At 41.9% G+C, this 19675-nt stretch overlaps 1 protein-coding gene across 1 annotated transcript; it reads left to right on the top strand.

Annotated features, from left to right (window-relative positions):
• The first annotated feature begins 3512 nt into the window (after nt 1-3512).
• On the top strand, nt 3513-10169 carry LOC149281695 (peptidyl-prolyl cis-trans isomerase FKBP2). Its single transcript, XM_089499057.1, has 5 exons — nt 3513-3524; nt 7841-7953; nt 9139-9185; nt 9988-10023; nt 10108-10169. Exons 1-5 carry the CDS (start codon nt 3513-3515, stop codon nt 10167-10169), a joined length of 270 nt encoding a protein of 89 aa, XP_089355183.1.
• The last annotated feature ends 9506 nt before the right edge of the window (nt 10170-19675 follow it).

The raw sequence follows: 19675 nt of genomic DNA, 5'->3' as shown, positions 1-19675 counted from the left end.
GAAAGTGTGAGAAGACCCATGGTTTGGAGAATTTCCTATTAGGGGGGTCCCAACAGATAATACAGAAAGTTTCTGCAGGGCAAAATAAACAAAGAGGCTGTATTCGGAATGAGAAGGACCAGGACAGCGACAGTCAGAGAAACATAGGCTGTAGCCTCAAATATGAGAGCCTAAAGGATGAAGAGGAAAGTATTTTTGAGGATTTGTATAGAGGACAGGATGAGGATCGAACTCTCATTACTGGTGAACAAAGCGCAGAAGGGAAATGTCAAGATCTTCTATTGGGTGAAAGGGTTGACTTTTTAAACTTAACTGGATCTGCAGAGGCAATAAGTGAGATGGGGAAGAAATGGGAGAGTGATAAAAACATCCCAAACCTAGAGAGAAATGATGAATCCACACAGAGAATATTGTTGCTTAAAAGAGATTATTGCATGCAAGAGGTGCAGGAGCACGTAGGAGGGATTGTGACACGCAGTGAAAACGATGGCAAGGAAAGTTCAGTATTGCTTAGTTGTTGTGATGAAAGTCCAGGAAATGGGTCTAGTGGCAGTGGAGGAAAGGTTGATGTTGAGAGCAGCCACCATCTGCTTGGTGCTACTGGGAACAATGGCAGTCCTTGCTTTGGAGGATATGAAGTGTGGGATAGACCTTGGGATGGAGAAATGGAAGATAAGGTTTTAGACAGTATAAACCACCAGCATGCAGGTTTTGGGGTATCCTCACAGATGCAAAATAATGGATTCATGGAGGGTACCTTTACAGATGCGAGCAATGGGAAGGGAGAAGGCAGTGGTGCTTGGTGTTGGTGCCTTCATCTCTATTTGGGGGAAAGTGGGTCAAAAGAACATGATGAAAATGATAGAAAAGGGGAAGGGGGTGGTGAGTTTGGTTATGCTTTTAGCAGCACTTTGAGGATAGGGGAGGGTCCACATGGGTGCGGTGAAGGAAAGAGAGCCAAAGATGCAGAAAGTGGAACTCCAATTAAGAAGGGAAACAAAATGAGTGACACACCTGAACTTCAGGAGTGGGTGAATTGGTGGCAAGGGTGGGCTGGCTCTTGTAGAGGTTCTGGACGCAGAGGTAAAGAAACTCGCATTTGGGGTTGTAGAGATGTAGCAAGAGGAGAAGGGAAGAAACAGCAGGATGTTTGGGTCCTGAGGGAGTGGACTAGGAGACATGGTGGGGAAAAGAGTGGAGGAGGGCAGATGATCTCAGGAGGTGATGTGTGGGTTCTACGAGAGCAAGAGGCAAACAGGAGAGGCCCTGGGTGGCCACTGGAAGAACAGGATGTCTGGGTCCCTAGGGAGCCCAGGAAAGTGAGAAGTGCTTCTGTAGTGACAGGTGAAGCTAAATGGACTCCCAGAAGTGATAAGCCTGGGTTTCTAGATAAAGGGGAATCTTGAATGGGAATGGGTGATTGATAACCTTATCTGAATTGATACTAAATTGTAATGTGTGTGTTGTGTGTCTGTGTTTTAATCGGAAAAGGGAGGGGTGGGTATCATGGCTAAATATTCCTTTGTTAATTTAGTCGCCTTGTCAGGTGTGCGATAAGGCACTTTGGGGTGCACTTTGACTCACTGCACTAAACTGAATTAATGGTGCTGCTTTTAAGATTTTGGATTTAAGGTGCTTAATACAGGTGCTATACAAAGGTGCTGTACACTGCATGCTGATCATTTTATATAGTGTGTATGAGGCCTTGAGGAAATGCTTTTAGAACAGATGTTCCCCCTAGTAAGGGGCATGTTGGGGTTGTGAGGAAGTGTTAATTATAACCTTACATGGTGCTGTTGCCCTGGGGCAAATTTCTTTAAAAAAAAAAACTACTTGTTAAATTCTCTGAGAACAGCCAGCAATCAAGGTAAGTGGTGCTTGTCATAAGAATGATAAATATGCTATGTCAAAAGATTTGTACTGTGAGTTCATATGGGAACAAGGAACTGAACTGCCTATAAGCTGATAAAATATCCGGCTTCAGCAGTTTTCAAGTGTTTATATGGTTATAGCATTGATAGGCAGTTTTTCTATAATTAGTTTGGTATTAGGGGGTTTTACCCGATTAACACTTCGGAACCCTGTTGGTTGCCCGTGTCTGTTTCATGAATATTGTGTTTTTGATTTCTTATATTCTTTAGTTCTGTCCTTGCTACCGTATTTGCTCGATTATAAGACGAGGTTTAAGACCCCTCGTCCTATAATCGGGGTCGTCTTATAATCAGACCTCTGCATCCTACTGTCTTATGTCCCCCCCAACTTACCGGTGCTTCTGACTCCGCGGTGTGTAGCCAGGGGTGCGTGTAGCCGGAAGGAGGTGCGGTTAGCAGCGGGGGTTGTCTGCTTCCATCGCGCAGACCTTCCCCGGCTGTCAGACATCAGAGTTCCCCGCACCAGTGTCAGAGATCAGAGTTCACCACACCGGGGAAGGTCTGCGCGATGGACGCAGGCAACCCCCGCTGCTAACCACAACTCCTTCCGGCTGCAGCGGAAGTTGCCTACGCAAATCGAGTAGACGTCTACACGCTGCCCCGATTACACAGCAGGGAGTCGGAAGCACTGGTAAGTGTGTGTGGGGGGGGGGTGTTAAATGGGGGGCTTAAGGCATTTCTGTAGGCAGAGTGCTCAATGAAATGCCTTTTAACCCCCTTAATGCCAGAGTGGCATATAGGGGTATAAGGCATATCATGGGGCACAGTGGCGTATAGTGGGTTAAAAGGCATATCATGGGGCACAGTGGCATATAGGGGGTATAAGGCATTTATGGGGCAGAGTAGCAAGCCTGGGGGCAGATGTGCATAACTGGGGGGGCAGGTTGGAAAATAAAAGGAATTAAAAACAAAATATTTTTCTCAATCATAGCTTTTATTTAAAAAAAAAATAGTTTACATAGTTTACAATAATTAACATTTACTGGTAAAACTTTTTTCCTATAGGGTCGTCTTGTATTCAGGCTTTTTATTTTTTCCTAAATTAGTATTCAGATTTTTTTGGGGGGGTTGTCTTATAATCGAGCAAATATGGTATTTATCCTGGTATCAAAATTCTGTGTACTATCCACCCTTTTCCACGCTGAAAGAATCCTTTTTGACCCTGTCAAAGATGTGTAGTGTTTTTTTTTGTTTTTTTTTTTTATATATATATATATATATATATATATATATATATTTATTTTTTTTTAAACTGGTATCCCTGTACAAGAAGACAGTCTTCCCATACTTTGATGTGTAGTACCATACGCTGATTTCAATGAAACACGATGTATTATTGCTCACCTATTTTTTTTGTTTTGTTTCCCCCCCCCAGAGAGCTGAGTTTGGCTGTCATTTGTTTCTTGATCTTCCCCTGTTGTCACAATGAATGCTGTATCACTTGCACCCTTGTGGTGTCTGCTTGTTTTATCGTTGCTACCCCAAGCACCAGCAAATGAAGGCAGGAAAAAACTTCAGATTGGTGTGAAGAAGAGAGTGGAAAACTGTCCTATTAAGTCTCGTAAAGGAGACACATTGCACATGCATTACACGGTGAGTATTTATGTATTGGCTTAATATGTGGTGCTCATGCAGTGCATTGGCAGATGCCATCCCTGTACGTAGACTGCCTCCTCTTTTTGTCTGTCATGGGGCCTAAAATGATACTGCATGTTTTGTACTATTTGATATTAAACTCTATCGATGCATCCATTCTTAGCTTTCAAGAAAATTAGGCTGGAACGTAATACCTTTATAACCAAGAGTGTTTGACACCCTAAGGACCGGAGAGTATAATTCCCCTTTTCTTTGTCTTATGTCTGCACACAAAGGGGATACCAGCTATGCATTGCGGATCCTTATCCCGACTACTAAATCTGGTGTGACAGCTTTTTACATATTAAAATAATAATGTTTTATGTATTCCTATGGTTTTAAACAAAGGCCCTACTTGTCCTAAACAAAATGATCTTAGGTTTGTGTTGATACATGAAATATAGAAAACGGATATCTGGGTTTAACAAACGTATAACTGACAAACAAAAACTTCAGTGATTAGGATATGAATAACCACGGTTATTTCTGGCATGATGAATCTGTAATACTATAGTAACATCCGAGTTTGGGGGATGCCAGAAAAACTCTACTTACTGGAATGCATAGTGCCTACTATACAGTTTTGTGGAGGTGGTATAATGGGCAGCCTGGGCTGTCAGGGTTTGGACTAGGCCCCTTAATTCGAGTGAAGGCTAATGTTAATGCTACATGATAGAAAGAGATTTTGACACAATTGACCTGTAACTTTGTAGCACCGGTTTTAGGGTATTTTTGTGAACCCAACTAATTTACTGACAATTATAATGTTTTTGTTTCCATTTGTCACACTAAGTGTTGCACTATACATCAACATGGTATCAAAAGAAAGTGTCAGGACTCGGGTGATCGGGTCAGGTAGGAGCCCATGCGTGCATGATTATGCAAACAAAGACACCACAAACAGAAATCCAGGTAATGCAGTGTATTTCATGTATATAACAGGACCAGCAAATAAGGGTAATATAGTCTAAGCAAGTAACCGGACGTATGGCAAAATAAAATACAAGCCCGCTTGGAAGGGCACGACAGACAGAGAGCCCGCTTGGAAGGGCACGACAGACAGAGAGCCCGCTTGGAAGGGCACGACAGACAGAGAGCCCGCTTGGAAGGGCACGACAGACAGAGAGCCCGCTTGGAAGGGCACGACAGACAGAGAGCCCGCTTGGAAGGGCACGACAGACAGAGAGCCCGCTTGGAAGGGCACGACAGACAGAGAGCCCGCTTGGAAGGGCACGACAGACAGAGAGCCCGCTTGGAAGGGCACGACAGACAGAGAGCCCGCTTGGAAGGGCACGACAGACAGAGAGCCCGCTTGGAAGGGCACGACAGGCACACAGCCCGCTTGGAAGGGCACGACAGGCACACAGCCCGCTTGGAAGGGCACGACAGGCACACAGCCCGCTTGGAAGGGCACGAGAGGCACACAGCCCGCTTGGAAGGGCACGAGAGGCACACAGCCCGCTTGGAAGGGCACGACAGGCACACAGCCCGCTTGGAAGGGCACGACAGGCACACAGCCCGCTTGGAAGGGCACGACAGGCACACAGCCCGCTTGGAAGGGCACGACAGGCACACAGCCCGCTTGGAAGGGCACGACAGGCACACAGCCCGCTTGGAAGGGCACGAGAGGCACACAGCCCGCTTGGAAGGGCACGAGAGGCACACAGCCCGCTTGGAAGGGCACGAGAGGCACACAGCCCGCTTGGAAGGGCACGAGAGGCACACAGCCCGCTTGGAAGGGCACGAGAGGCACACAGCCCGCTTGGAAGGGCACGAGAGGCACACAGCCCGCTTGGAAGGGCACGAGAGGCACACAGCCCGCTTGGAAGGGCACGAGAGGCACACAGCCCGCTTGGAAGGGCACGAGAGGCACACAGCCCGCTTGGAAGGGCACGACAGGCACACAGCCCGCTTGGAAGGGCACGAAAGGCACACAGCCCGCTTGGAAGGACACAAAGCAGGCAGTCCACTTGGAAGGACACAAAGCAGGGAGTCCACTTGGAAGGACACAAAGCAGGGAGTCCACTTGATCAGGACACAAAGCAGGGAGTCCACTTGATCAGGACACAAAGCAGGGAACCAGGAACAGTACAGGTGCAGAGCCACAGCAGGAAGGTCCATAGACTTCAATACAAAGGCCCTGACTGAAGGGCAGGGCAGGTTCATAAAGGCAGGGTAATCCAGGTAACAAGTCCCAGCTGGATGTAGACTAGGGCTCAACCCAGGTAACAAGGCACACCTGAGTTCTGAGTGCTCCAGAGGGCGGAGGGTGGCCACTAGTGGTCGCAGATGTAAACGCCACAGGTATAAAAAAGCCATGGTTCAGGTAGCGAAAAATTGGTTCCTGACAGCCTTGAAAAAAACTACGTTTGTATGGGTACAGCAAAAATTAAAACGAGGAATTTTGGTTGGACAAACCCTGTAAAAATGCAAATGAAGGGGTTCATGTTGATAAATGTAAAACAGTGCACCAGGCGTGTAAAAATGAAAAGGCAAAATATAGCATTGAGATTAATGTTCTGTCTGCGACCACAGGATGGAAGGACATGGAACCAATGATTTCTGTCACTAAAGGGCAGCTGGCAATGCAACAAACTGTAGTAAAAACTGAGTGGTATGTTGCGTTGTATAGCTAGAGGCGTTAGTATCAGAAAGAGCTCAATGTTTATGCCACTTATACAGCAGACCTAGCTTTTTGTTTTGGAGACACTATCTAAAGAAGGAGACTTCCATTTAAATTAAGGGATTTAACAAAGTGCAGGAGGGAAGTTTATTTCAAAGGACAAATGTTTGAACAAGATTATTAATGTGAAACTAGATGGTCATGGGTTTAGATGTAAGGAAGTTTTGCTTTACTGATAGATGGATAAATGGAATAGCCTCCCAACATATATCTTATGACCACATCCAACTTTATTTAGACAAAGCTGTACTTGGTTGCCTAGTTTATGACTAAATTATATATATTGTGAGATATATTAAGAGATTTAACAAATGCTGACTTGGACTACTGTAGGGCTGCAACAACTAATCGATAATGGATAATGAAAATCGTTGCCAACAAATTTCATTATCAATTAGTTGAATCGATTTTTATCGATTATAAAATGAGGGTTTTTTCAGAGCAAATGCTCTGAAAAATACCCCTCGTTTTATAATCCATTTCATTCAGTGTGGCTCACAGCAGTTACTACTTGCCAGTCCCTCCCTGCAGTCACACTGACGATTGGCCCCACCCATTTCCGTATAGCGTCCACACTGCTCAGCAACTCATCTAACTGTGAGTATAAAATTAATATTTGGGCTGCTGAAAGTTAGGGGAGGTGGGGGTTAATTTAGGGGCAGTTATGGTTAATGGTGTGTTTAGGGTTAATTTAGGGGCAGTTATGGTTAATAGGGTGTTTAGGGTTAATTTAGGGGCAGTTAAGGTTAATGTTTTCTTCAGGTCGGACATATGTTATGCACATATGAGCCCAGGCTTGCCACACTGCCTCCCAGATATGCCACTCCGCCCTCCTAACATATGCCTTATACTAAACACCCCATGAACCACAACTGCCCCTAAATTAACCCTAAACACCCCATTAACCACAACTGCCCCTAAATTAACTCCCACCTCCCCTAACTTTCAGCAGCCCAAATATTAATTTTATACTCAGATGAGTGGCTTAGCCATGTGGATGCTATAGGAAATGGGCGGGGCCAATCGTCAGTGTAACTGCAGGGAGGGACTGGGAGAAAGGAAGGGGTGGGGCCAATTATCTGTGTGACTGTAGGGAGGGACTGTAAGTAGTAACTACTGTGAGCCACACTGAATGAAACGGATTATAAAACAAAGGGGTATTTTGTCTATTAGTTGTTGCAGCCCTAATAATATCCAAGCACTTGATATATATCTACAGGTAGCGAGCAACGTAGGGGAGGCACATGGACAATCTGGTAAATACTACTGGGATGGATTGGGGTGGGGGAGTGGTTATTTAAGACTCCATAAAAATGCTAAAGAAGAAAAAAGTATTTTGTTTGCCTGTTTACAGCACTGAGGATTCATATGATGTTGCTATATGAAACAATAAATATTCATTGTATAGCTTTTTTCTGCAGCTATTCAATAGTAAGGGACTTGGGCTTTCATTTATTTAGCAACATGACATTCACTTGAAATCTTGATTTCAGTTTAGAAAAGTGTTAGCAGATTAACTGAGTCCTGCACCTATATTGAGATGTGATACAGAGCAGCAGCACAATTCTAACAATCTTACTCTTTCACCCAGGGGAAGCTGGAGGATGGCACAGAGTTTGATAGCAGTATCCCCAGGAATCAACCATTCACATTCACACTGGGTACTGGACAGGTTATCAAAGGCTGGGATCAGGGACTTCTTGGGTATGTACCCTTTCTGGGACACCATTTGCTCAATAGTGTGCACTTGTGTTCTTGTCTGCCATTATAGTTCTCTAAGGAGAAATGGAGAAACCACAATTTCTTTGTCTGAGATTCCCATGCAAGGTGATGCATCCAAATAGGCTGTGAATCAGTGGTAGCAAATATTTTGGTATTAATACGTCCAGCAGTGAGTTCTCTCTTCCAATGCATGGGAGACTAAGCTGACTGCTGAAAATCTAGATTCTCCACTGTGAGCAGATGATGACAGTGTAAAACCTCTCATGCATCCATTGTTTTGAATGGCTGGAGGAACAGAGATCTAGGTCTATCAAGAGATACCCCTGCTAGCTAAACGCACGTGTTGGGTTCATGAATTCACGGCTGCAGAGCCCTGCTTCTTGATCACTGTGTCATCACCACACATGGAGAGCAGAACAAGGAAGAAAAATAGGGCTTCTCTCCATTTAAATAATACAAACCATATGTATGCTGCCCCCAACCCAGAAGTATTTATTAAAAAGAGTAGTATGTAAGGGAGCGGTATGGCCCTCCAACATTTAAAAGGTATTTCAGCCTTCTGTAAAAGACAACTGTTTGCATTACTGTTTTGTTTCTGATACTACTTTAATGCTTCATGGTAGAAGAATGAGGCTGCAAGTTTGTTACTACAATGGCTGTGCTTTTCCTTTCTGCCTCAGTAATCTTTGGGGGGCAGATCTTCCAGGTGTCAGTGACTTATAGGAAAATGTCAACATAGATATATAAGAAATTCACCTTAGGTGTTCATAAAAAAGCACCTTGTTGTAACTTCCTGTTTTCTTGATTTGGATGATTATCCCCCTTTTATTACTTTATTAAGGTGCCTCTCCCTATGACTGGAAGCTAATTGGCTCTGGCAGCCCTGGGTGCAGGAGTGGCTGGTACAAGACCTGCCCTCCAATAGGTCCTCATTAAAGAATGTCATATGTACTCATTCCAATTACAGGGCTTCAAGATTGTCCTGCATTGCATTTGTCTATGAATATCAGGCGTTATTAAAAACTCCCACCAGACAAGCCAGAAGACTAGTTTTCCAATGAAATCTTTTAGTTCTACCACCAATGGTCACTTCCCCCCTCTATATCCACTTTATACATAGATTAATTTAGCACAAATGTCTTGATGGTGGTATTTAATCTTTTTCAGAATGTGTGAAGGAGAGAAGAGAAAACTAGTAATCCCCTCTGAACTGGGTAAGGAGATAAAAAATGAAATCGTTTGAGCTTATATTTTTATTTAAATCATGATTTCATATGTAAAAAAAAAATCTATGCATCATGTGGTATAATTCTTACCTAATAGTTGCACTAACCTGACTTTTCAGAGAATGAGTATAACCTGAGTTTTACGGTAGAGTTGAGCATTTCAAGTCTCTAACTTCACTATGTATTATGAAGAGCCGACTAAGTTCATCCTTCCACAATTTGCCTTTCCCTGCATAATGTAGTTTTTGGGGTTTAGTCACTAAAGGGAGAGTTGTGGTTTTAACTTCCTTAATCATTTGTTACTAAGGGCCAACATTTGCAAGTTTATCTTCTCCAATTTAAAAGGCTGAGTATGCATAATTTAATATGCCAGGAGACTTTGCAGCAATATCGCTAATTCACTATGCATTGCACAGGGCAGCAGAAGTTGGTCCTTCATAATGTATAGTGAAGTCAAGGAGCTAAAACCACAACCTTCCTGTCAACTCTATTTAGTGAACAGACCCCTTTGTAATTACTTAAAAGTTGCCTCACTGATTTAACTATGCATTATGAATGCTAGCCTGGCCCTTCTTACAGGAGAAGGTTGACATTTTAATATATAATATAGGTGCTGGTCACCCTGTTCATTTTCATACGTCATAAGTGTGCAAATTTCATTGATATATTGATAGAATAATTTCTGTATTCTTAATAAATATTTTGTTAATTGTAAATCAATGTTAAAAACCAGAAAGTCGATTTAAAAATATAAATAGTTGTCATTATTAAAAACTTTTTTTTCTTACAGGGTATGGCGATAGGGGAGCACCTCCCAAAATACCAGGTACTTTTGCACTTGCCTTTTCTCCACATGTCTGGTCTCCTTTATGTGTTGTGGTCTTTATTTAACTGTATTTATTTTTAACAGGAGGAGCTACACTGATCTTTGAAGTGGAATTATTGAAAATTGACAGACGATCAGATTTATAAACTGGGTTTGGGTGCCTGTTCCATTCCTCTATGTTGCGGAGAGGACAGTAATTGTGTTAAGGGGGCAACTTTTCACATGGTATTAAATAAACACAGACTCCAAAAGTGTAGTGTTATTAATCTCCAAACCTATTCTCAATAAGTGGGGGGCCATTGTGTCAACAAAATATCTATTGATTGTGATTTGGAAACTTGTCATGTGGAATGAGTCTAGCTTCAGTCTGCATACTATAATGGGTGAGCATACCTTTGCATACACCTTAACCATGCAGAAGTTAATGATTCAGATCTTCACATTTACCAGCAATATTGGTTTCACAATTTAGATATGATTTACTATGTTTTACATTTTGCACGACAGGTGCACTTTAGCATCCGATCCAAACATACAATTTTTGTGTGTGACAGTTATGATTTTCCACACTGTCCTGTTGTCAGGTCTAGCTCAGAGGTTCTCCGCTGACTGTCCCACTGAGCTGTAGAAATTTAGGTCTGTTTTTTGCAAGACTGACCTCAACTACAGCCCCACACTGCATCTCCCAAGCTATATGTGAAGAGCTGAGGATGTGACATTGTATCACAGCACTTCACTTTAATAGGTTAAGAGGAAAATAGAAACTGTCTGTCTGTAACCACACCCCGCATCCTGCTTTGGCTGTGGCAATGTTGGGAAGTATGCTTTAGTTACAAATGCATCTCAAAGTGTATACCATTTAAATTGGCGCACATTAATCTAGAAAACAACGCATTCCTTTTCATAGAACTGATCCATGGATGATTAGCCTGATAACTGTAAGTTTCCAGTGATTTGAGATATATATCTTTTAGTGAATAGTTCAGTATCATGAAATCCAAACACAATTAGAACTTTGCAAACTCTTTTTAATGAAGCAATGTTGTATAAAAGTGACAAGTCCCTTTTTTAAGATGCTAACCTTGTCCAAGTCTTAGATTATACGTAATTGTTTAAATAAAAGTTTGCATGCAATAAGTCACAAGCTTTTTCACTAATGGTTTACATTGCATTTCACATTGACATTTGTTATGGTTTTGCTGTGTTTCATACCATGTCTGCAGACCTCCTTTGAGTTGATATTGGCTGAAAAGTGATGTCAATACTGCTTTGTTTGAACAATAATTGCAAAACAGTGGTTGAAAAACACTAAAATCATCCCTCTGAGGGAAAAAAGCATGTTATAGAGGTATGCTGGCAATGTGCAAAACATTGCTTACAAGAATTATACATTGGTTTAAGCTAAGAGTGTGACAAAAAGATCTACATCATGATTTTAAATGAATGGGATTTAACTAGAGGCCTGGTTTTGCATAACCTAGAATGAGATAAAGGTGATGGTAGTCATCTGATGGAAATTGCACCTTCCAGTTTAAAAACCTCTATTTACATGTACTGTGGAGACCAAATAACCCTTGGCAACAAATAATTTTCAGGGATACATACATTATCCCTATGCCTTTTATTGCGACTGCCCATGGAGTCAGGAAATTTTTTTTGGAGGTGCATGCACCACAAGCTAGTGCCTCAAACAAGCTTACAATCAAAATGCTGAACAAGGAAAAGGAGACATAAAAGGGGGAATGTAAGGGAGAGGCATCTGCTTCCACTAATGTATTATGCAAATGAAATGACAATATATCAATATATATAAATTCTACAAGTATCTTAAAAACTAAAAGTAAAATAGGAAGGTCATGTTTATCAAAATGTATACATGTATATGTGAGTTGGTATACAATATCCTCCAGCAAAATAATTACATTCAGTAAATATGAATTATCACAACAACCTTTTCTTCTTGCTATACTGTCTGTGTAAGGAAAAATACACATGGCACAAAGAAAAGGTGACATTATTAATGAAAACAAATATTATTGGATACCGTATTGGCTTGAATATAGGCCGCACCCTTAAAGTTTGGTGCTATTTTAAAGAAAAAAATATTTTTAAAGAAAAAATACAAATTAGTGGAATGGTAAAACAGTATTTTATCTAGTGAACAGGAATATGTATTTTTTAACATTTTTTGGTATCTATCATACAGTTTGTCAGCATATGTTATATACAGACAGAAAACCAATAGCCATTTTAAGGTCCCCCCCTTAATGCATCTTACTTATAGATATGCCCCTCTGCCCCCTGATATACCACTCTGTGCCCCCCTGAAATGCACCCTCAGACTGCCTGGTGTCTAGCGGGGCACCCTGGTGTCCGCTGTCGGCACCTCTGCCTGGCTTCTATGTTAGAGAAGCGGAGGGGGCTGCAGCAGAGGTTGTCTACACGCATCGCCACAGGCGGTGAACGTCTGCGCGATGCGCTTAGACAACCTCCGCTACTGGCACTTCCGCTGGGGCTTCTATGGTGGAGCACCGGAAGGTTATGTCACACCGGTGCTCCACCAGGGGCGTAACTAGACGCCTCAGGGCCCGGGTGCGAGAATCTTTTAAGGGCCCCCCCACCCCCTCACCCCCCCCCAAAAAACATGATTTTTACCCAACAATTTTTTTTTCAACAAATTACATATCGAATAATATCTGTAAATTTTTTCAACTTACTTTATCTTCAACAATGCAGCATTCAGGACAGGTAAAAGGTGACACGTAACAGCCATTGATGGTGTGGTTCTGCAAATATAAAGGACAACCATTAATCAACCTGTTTTATACATTTAGTGAAGTTATTGTCAATGATGTATATTTCTATAAGAAAACCAAGAGAAATTCATGGCAATTATGGCAATGTTAGACAGTAGAGTGACTTCCTTTTAGATTTCAACTTATTTAACCCTCTTCACTTCCAAATGACTAATTTAACTATGAAAGTATGCTATTTATTTTGATCCCATAAACTCTTTTTATGCTCTTAAAGTTATATTATACTAAAATTCCTCTAAATAGCTGTGTGAAAAGGATATTGAAGGCAGATACTCACTTCCTTTGCATAAAGGCATTTGAAATTAGATTAAATCAATTTAGAAAATATAAATACTGTACATATATATATATATACACACACACACACACAAATACTTACTCAAATTTTCAAATTTCCTCAAATACGGCAAAGAAACTTCAAAAAAGGGTTCACAACAGGGTCAACAACGGTAACTTCAACTTAACTACTTAAACATTTAACTTTCTTTGATGGAAAACCTGTAAAAACACAAAATGTTGACATACTTTAATAAAACAACTACTGAATAAAAAGAACCATGCATTCAACTCAACTGGTTAGTTCAACTTGGAACCAAGCATGCAAGGTTCAACCAAAAAACCTGTTAGTAGAACTTGTAACTCAAACCGTAACTTGTAACGAAAGCGATTTAACTTCACACTTACTACTCTCTCATCAAAATTTACGACGCCTTGCTTTCGCGTCTGCAAAGTCGTCAACAATGCTGTCAATGTTCAGTCTTCTAGCTCTCTCATTTTCAATGCTTAACGTTGCAAGTGCTGAAAGTCTTTGCTGAGACATTGTGCTTCTCACATAACTTTTAATTAGTTTTAGCTTTGAAAATGACCTTTCAGCAGATGCCACTGTTACTGGGAGGGTGAGGAACAGCAGCAAAGCTATGCAAACATCAGGGAGAGTAGAAGATAATGCACTGTTTTCAACAAGCAAGAGGTGAGCAAGGCCCTTCACAGTAGAACAACTGCGAATCTCTTCCTGGAGTGCCGAACGGAAGGAGAGGAGTTGCCCAGGAAAATCTGGTGAAATATCCTCACTGTAGAACTCATGCAGTTTTGTTGCTGCTATTATCAAATTGTCATCAGATTCAGAAGCAAGACTGATGGGCTGAACTATCTGAAATCTGTTAAGGACTGCATTCATGCCAGTAAATCTGTTTGAGAGCTGGTTTAAGATTGTGTCCAAACACCTATAAAAAACAGTTGTTTTAAAGTGTTCTTCTGGGTCAGTTAGTCTTTCATCCATGCAAAGCTCATCGAAGTGGCGCTTAACTTTTTTAATTCTCTTATTTTTAAACTTCTTTTCAATTCCCCACTTTTCTGCAAGTGTTATTGCAGCTGCTTTTGCGTCTTCAAAATTATTCCTATAGTTGGAAAGGGCTGTAACAGCATTCTGAATGAGCTGCACTGCACCAGACAATTCCATGTCTGTCGATTGCAAGACTTTTGAAATACTGTTAACATGGTTCAAGATTTTTGTTTGCAGGACAATCAGAAAGACAAACTGGAAAGATTCAATTTTTTTCTTTATACTTGCAGCATAATCTCTCTCTTTTGGTTTTGAAGAGAGAAGGATAATTTTTGATAATGCCTGCATGATATCTACAAAACGGAAACGCAACGCAAGCAGGGAATCATGTCTAGAAGACCAGCGTGTAGGACAAAGACTTTTTAGTGTGACGGAGGACTCAGCAGTGAATGATGACAGAACGTTCCATCTTCGTATACTTTCCCCAAAGAAGATATATACGCTCTGCACGATGTCAAAGAATGAGGAAACTTCTTCTATGTCAGCAACAGCATCCTGAATAACTAGATTCAGGTTGTGTGCTGCACAGTGAACATACAGGGCATTTTTTTCTTTCTGAGCAATACGAGCCTGAACCCCAGAATATACACCACTCATTGTTGCAGCACCGTCATATCCCTGACCACGACACTTTGATATGTCAAGGCCCTTCTTTTCTATGCAGGCAACAATATCACTTTCTATGCCTGCTGCCGTCTGATCTCCAATGGCATGAAACCCTAAGAAAGCCTCCTTTACTGTAATGCTAGAAGCTCTCAAATTCCTATCCCTTTCCACAGAAACATAACGAAATATCTGACTCATTTGATCAGTTTTAGATATATCCTGTGTTGTATCCATTATTATGGAAAAAAATTGTGCTTGTTTGATTTCAGTAACAATTTCTTGCTGCACTTTGCTTGACAGAATTTCTATGACTTCATTTTGAATTCTAGGACTTAAGTATTTTACAGTACCTTGAGACTGGGGTAACTGGAGAAGTTCCTTTAAAACTGGGTCATACTCTGCAAGCAGTTCTATAATGGTCAGAAAGTTGCCATTGTTCACCTCCCCCAAACGCTCTCTGTGACCACGGAAGGCCAGATTAGCCATTGCCATTGTTAAAGTCACATTAACAATTCTACTTAAAACTTGCCTCCAAAAGTTTTTTTCCCGTCTTATCTGGTTTTCATTTTCCTCATCTACAGTTTTATGCTGCCTCCACTGGTCATATACTAGACAAGCTTCAATATGAGTTTGTGAATACTCATGCTTCTGAATTTTAGCAGACAGCCTCTGCCACTTCTGGATCCCTTTCGCCCATGCAGGTTCAAACCCCACCTTTTTACGGTCTGCAAATAACCAGCATGGTTCACAATAAACGGCATTAAGTTTTGGAGAGTAACACAGCCACATTACAGAAAGTTTAAGCCCTGTCTTTGTCACCCGCTCATAATAGTGCTCAGAAAAGCACCTTTTCATTGAATCGTTATCCCGCGGGAAAGGTCCTGGAGGTCTGCATGGGCCATGAGCCAATATAAACTTTTTAACATTTGCATCTGTTATCGTGACTGGGTAATGCCCCCGATCAGTCACATATTTCTCACCTAAAATACTACTGTCTATACCACCACTTGAAGCTGCTCTATTGCTCTCCAAATCTGAATCAATGTCTATATTGGTGGTGATGCCTACTGGTTGGTCTTGCATTGTGCTACAGCCTTCACCTGGATTGTCGTCTTCTACCAGTGGAGATTCAGTAGAGTGAGTGTCCTCACTGACTCCTGTCTCACTGACGACATTTCCACTTTCCTCCTGCACAGATTGTTCACTTTGCACACTACTAGCTATAGCACTCTCAGACACAGTTGGGGTGGAAAAGAAGTGGCTTATTTTTGGGAGTTTCTGAATTTTCATTTGCTCCTCTTTTGCCTTTTTACGTTTCTGAGCACCACTTTTGGATGACATGATTGTTGAAAAATAGATTTTATCTGTAAATAAAGTATATGACAGATAATAGTACACAAGCCCTTCAGGCAAGGAACTCTATGCACAGATTATAGGTTGAGTTGGACAGATATACATTTTACAGTGCAGCAGGGTGAAATAAGAAAAAAAAAAAACTTCACCTGCATGATTGCTGTGTTAACCAGTCATAAGCAGAGATGGACATCTGACCCAAGAGTGACTCACCTCTGTTTGTAGACTGGGATTGGGGACAGAGGTGACATTGGGAGGGGCTGATTGGGGACAGAAGTGACACTGGGTGGCTGGAGGCAGGGCCAAACTGGGAATAAAAAGCAGCCCTGACAATATCTGAGCCACACTTTGTACTATCCAAATAGCTATAAATCATTCTTTTTAAAACTATATTAAATTGTTCATTTACAATAACAGAATACCACATTACAATCCCAGGAACCAAAAGTGTTAAAAGGCCAAAATAAATAGCAGGGAATAGACAGAATATTAACTCCTCACCATCCATGTATGCTAGATAAACATGACCTCAGAGCTCAGCAGATTTATGAGATCTTTTGTGATGGGATTGGGAGTACATCAATACACTAAAAAAGTCATGTTACATCCGAAGCCACAATTTAGTGCCACTAATAATCTTTAATAAAATATGCAGATTGAAATAGAGTAAATAACATAAAACCTTTACCTTTCTTCTCACTGATTTCAGGGCCTAGAATGTTTTGTCCACTGAAGTGACTACAAATTCAGAAATGGCGTTTTATCTCTGGATAAATAAAAATTACACAGTTCTATTTATTCCTACAGAAAGTAAAAAAAAATGCCTAACATTAGGGTGCAGTCTTCCCTCCTTCTGACCCTGACCATGGTACTCTCCCCAGTAATCATCCCCAGAGTCCCCTTGTCCCTCATTCACTAAACCATACCTCTCTTGCTTACTCCCTGTAGTTCATGTATAGATCAAATAAACAACACATGTAAACAGTACGTTCATGTATAGATCAACTGAATAAGACATAAAAATACAGGTATACATAAATAATGCTTAAGAAATATAGATCACTCTATCACGTGATATGTGTTCAAATTGAAAAGTGAAAATTAAAAGTAAAAATAATAATAAACAAGACTCCTCAAGCAATGCACTGCAGCAACCTGACAAAACACTCCTCAGGATGTTCAAGACCAGACGTAATCAAAGAAAAAGGGTCGCATGTACATAGGGCGAAATCAAAGAAAAAGGGGCGCATGTACATAGGGCGAAATCAAAGAAAAAGGGGCGCATGTACAAAGGACATAATCAAAGAAAAAGGGGCGCATGTACATAGGGCCCCTTTTGTACATGCGCCCCTTTTTCTTTGAATACATAAATAATGTATGGAAACATAGCATAGCAGATATAGATCAACAGAATAACACACAAACCCAGCATTGCAGATATAGATCAAATAGAATTCACATAAAAACTCTGCATTAAAGGTATATTTAAAACCCCCTAAATTATAGGCATAGATCACAGGTTGCACACCCCAAAACCAGCCCTGGCCTCCACACTGCCCACATAGAACCAGACCAGCACCCAGATAACACACGTAGGGTTTGCCATCTTTGTCCCCAAACAGCCCATCCTGTGCCTGGCTGGATGGGGACAAAGGTGACACTGGGGAGCTGAACTTGTGTGTCTAATCTATATATGTGTTTATATATGTATATCTATATAAAAATAAATCTAGAAATCTCAATTTTTTAAAGAAAAAAAACTTTATGCGTTTTGTCCCCCTCCACAGACACACACATATATTTATTTTTATGTTTATAATTGAAATAATAATGAAATAATAATTTAATGACATATACAATATTTTTTTTTTAAAATACATTATTGGACCTACCTCCCTATTCCTTTGGGGCCCTGATGAAGTGCTGATGGAGTGATAGATGAAGCCGTTTTATTTTCAAACTGGATGTACATGACTGACACGACATCCGGTGCTCCAGCTCCAGCTCCAGCTCCAGCAGTCTGTGTGATGGGGCGGAGCTTTCAGCCCTCATGCAGCTCTTGTGGCACGATCCAGTGCTCCTGCAGTCTGTATGAGGGGGCGGAGCCTTCACCCCTCATGCTCTATGTGATCCTCTGAGCGTGAGGGGGCGGAGCTTTCGCCCCTCACGCTGCATCAATGATTAGGCGGCCGTCGCCAGCTCCGTGGCGCGGCTTGCCTTATTTAAAAAAAAAAAACAAAAAAAAAAAACATAAAAAGGTATCGGGCGGCCCCTTGGCTTGGGCCCCCCTTCCACCGGGTCCCGATTTCGTGCGGACCCTTGGCTTGGGCCCCCCTGCCGCAGGGGCCCGATTTCGTGCGGCCCCTTGGCTTGGGCCCCCCTGCCGCCGGGGCCCGATTTCGTGCGGCCCCTTGGCTTGGGCCCCTCTGCCGCCGGGGCCCGATTTCGTGCGGCCCCTTGGGTTGGGCCCCCCTGCCGCCGGGGCCCGGTCGCAGTCGCGACCCCTGCGACCCCGGTAGGTACGCCACTGTGCTCCACCATGCAAGTGCCGGCATCAGATGTTGACTAAGTGCATCCTGCAGATGTCCACGGCTGCCGGAGAGGAGGATCCAGGTCCCCTGCAGCGCTGCGGGGGATCTGGATCATAACCCTGTTGCTTACCCGCAGCAGGGATAAATGAAAGAGGAAAAAAAAAACACCAGCCCGGAACTGCATGTCCCAGGCGTCGGGTGAAACGAACTGCGCATCCCTGCGCTAAACCCCGAATATAAGCCGCACCCCCACTTTAAAGACCTAAAGTGGGGGAGTGTGACCTATATTCGGGCCAATACGGTATATCATTTCAAATGTTATTTAAATTAATATACGTTAAAAAAAATAATAATGGTACACAAGTTATGGATCTACTTATTAATGAAGGTGTATATAGGTATTAAATATATAGTCTTTTAGCATAAATTACAGGTTCATTGAGGGTTAATCATTCACAAGTCATTCTATAATTAAATTGAATAATACACATTATTATTGTGTTACTTTATTACAACACTGAATTTATGAGGAACCAGATCATATTAGGGGACCACTATCCTGATGAAACATACACAGCTAAGGAGATATACCCCTTTATCTAATATTATGGGGACATCGTTTTGCCCTGTTGCTGGCTAAACCAGTATATAACATACACATTGTATATATATGGCGATCAGCCATAAAATTATGACCACTGACAGGTTAATTGAATAACAATGATAATCTTGTTATCATGGCAGCTGACAGTGGGTAGGATATATTAGGCAGCAAGTGAAAAGTTCATCCTTAACCCCTTAACGTCCATTGATCAGGTGATGACCTATGAAGTGCCTGGCACGTCATTTCATTAAACAGGCTTAAACGGTGTTGCTGTAATGCCTCCCCGGGGCGTCAACATCCGCCATACACTGTATAGCGGCAGATACCCGTTTTAAAAGCGTTTAGGAGGCTATCAACGATCACAAGGCATTCAGCGACACCGAACACCCACCCCAGGATG

Source organism: Sceloporus occidentalis, unplaced genomic scaffold (genome assembly GCF_023333645.1).
Source record: "Sceloporus occidentalis isolate IW3139 unplaced genomic scaffold, rSceOcc1.0.p SCAF_128, whole genome shotgun sequence".
In the NCBI taxonomy this organism is placed as follows: Eukaryota; Metazoa; Chordata; class Lepidosauria; order Squamata; family Phrynosomatidae; genus Sceloporus; species Sceloporus occidentalis.
Note: the sequence above shows the minus strand (reverse complement) of the source record. Positions and strands in the feature narration are given on the sequence as shown.

Coding starts and splice junctions, on each gene's coding strand:
- LOC149281695 (XM_089499057.1), top strand. Junction 9,186..9,987: donor AGTAATCCCCTCTGAACTGG/GTAAGGAGATAA, acceptor TTTTTCTTACAG/GGTATGGCGATAGGGGAGCA. Junction 10,024..10,107: donor AGCACCTCCCAAAATACCAG/GTACTTTTGCAC, acceptor TATTTTTAACAG/GAGGAGCTACACTGATCTTT.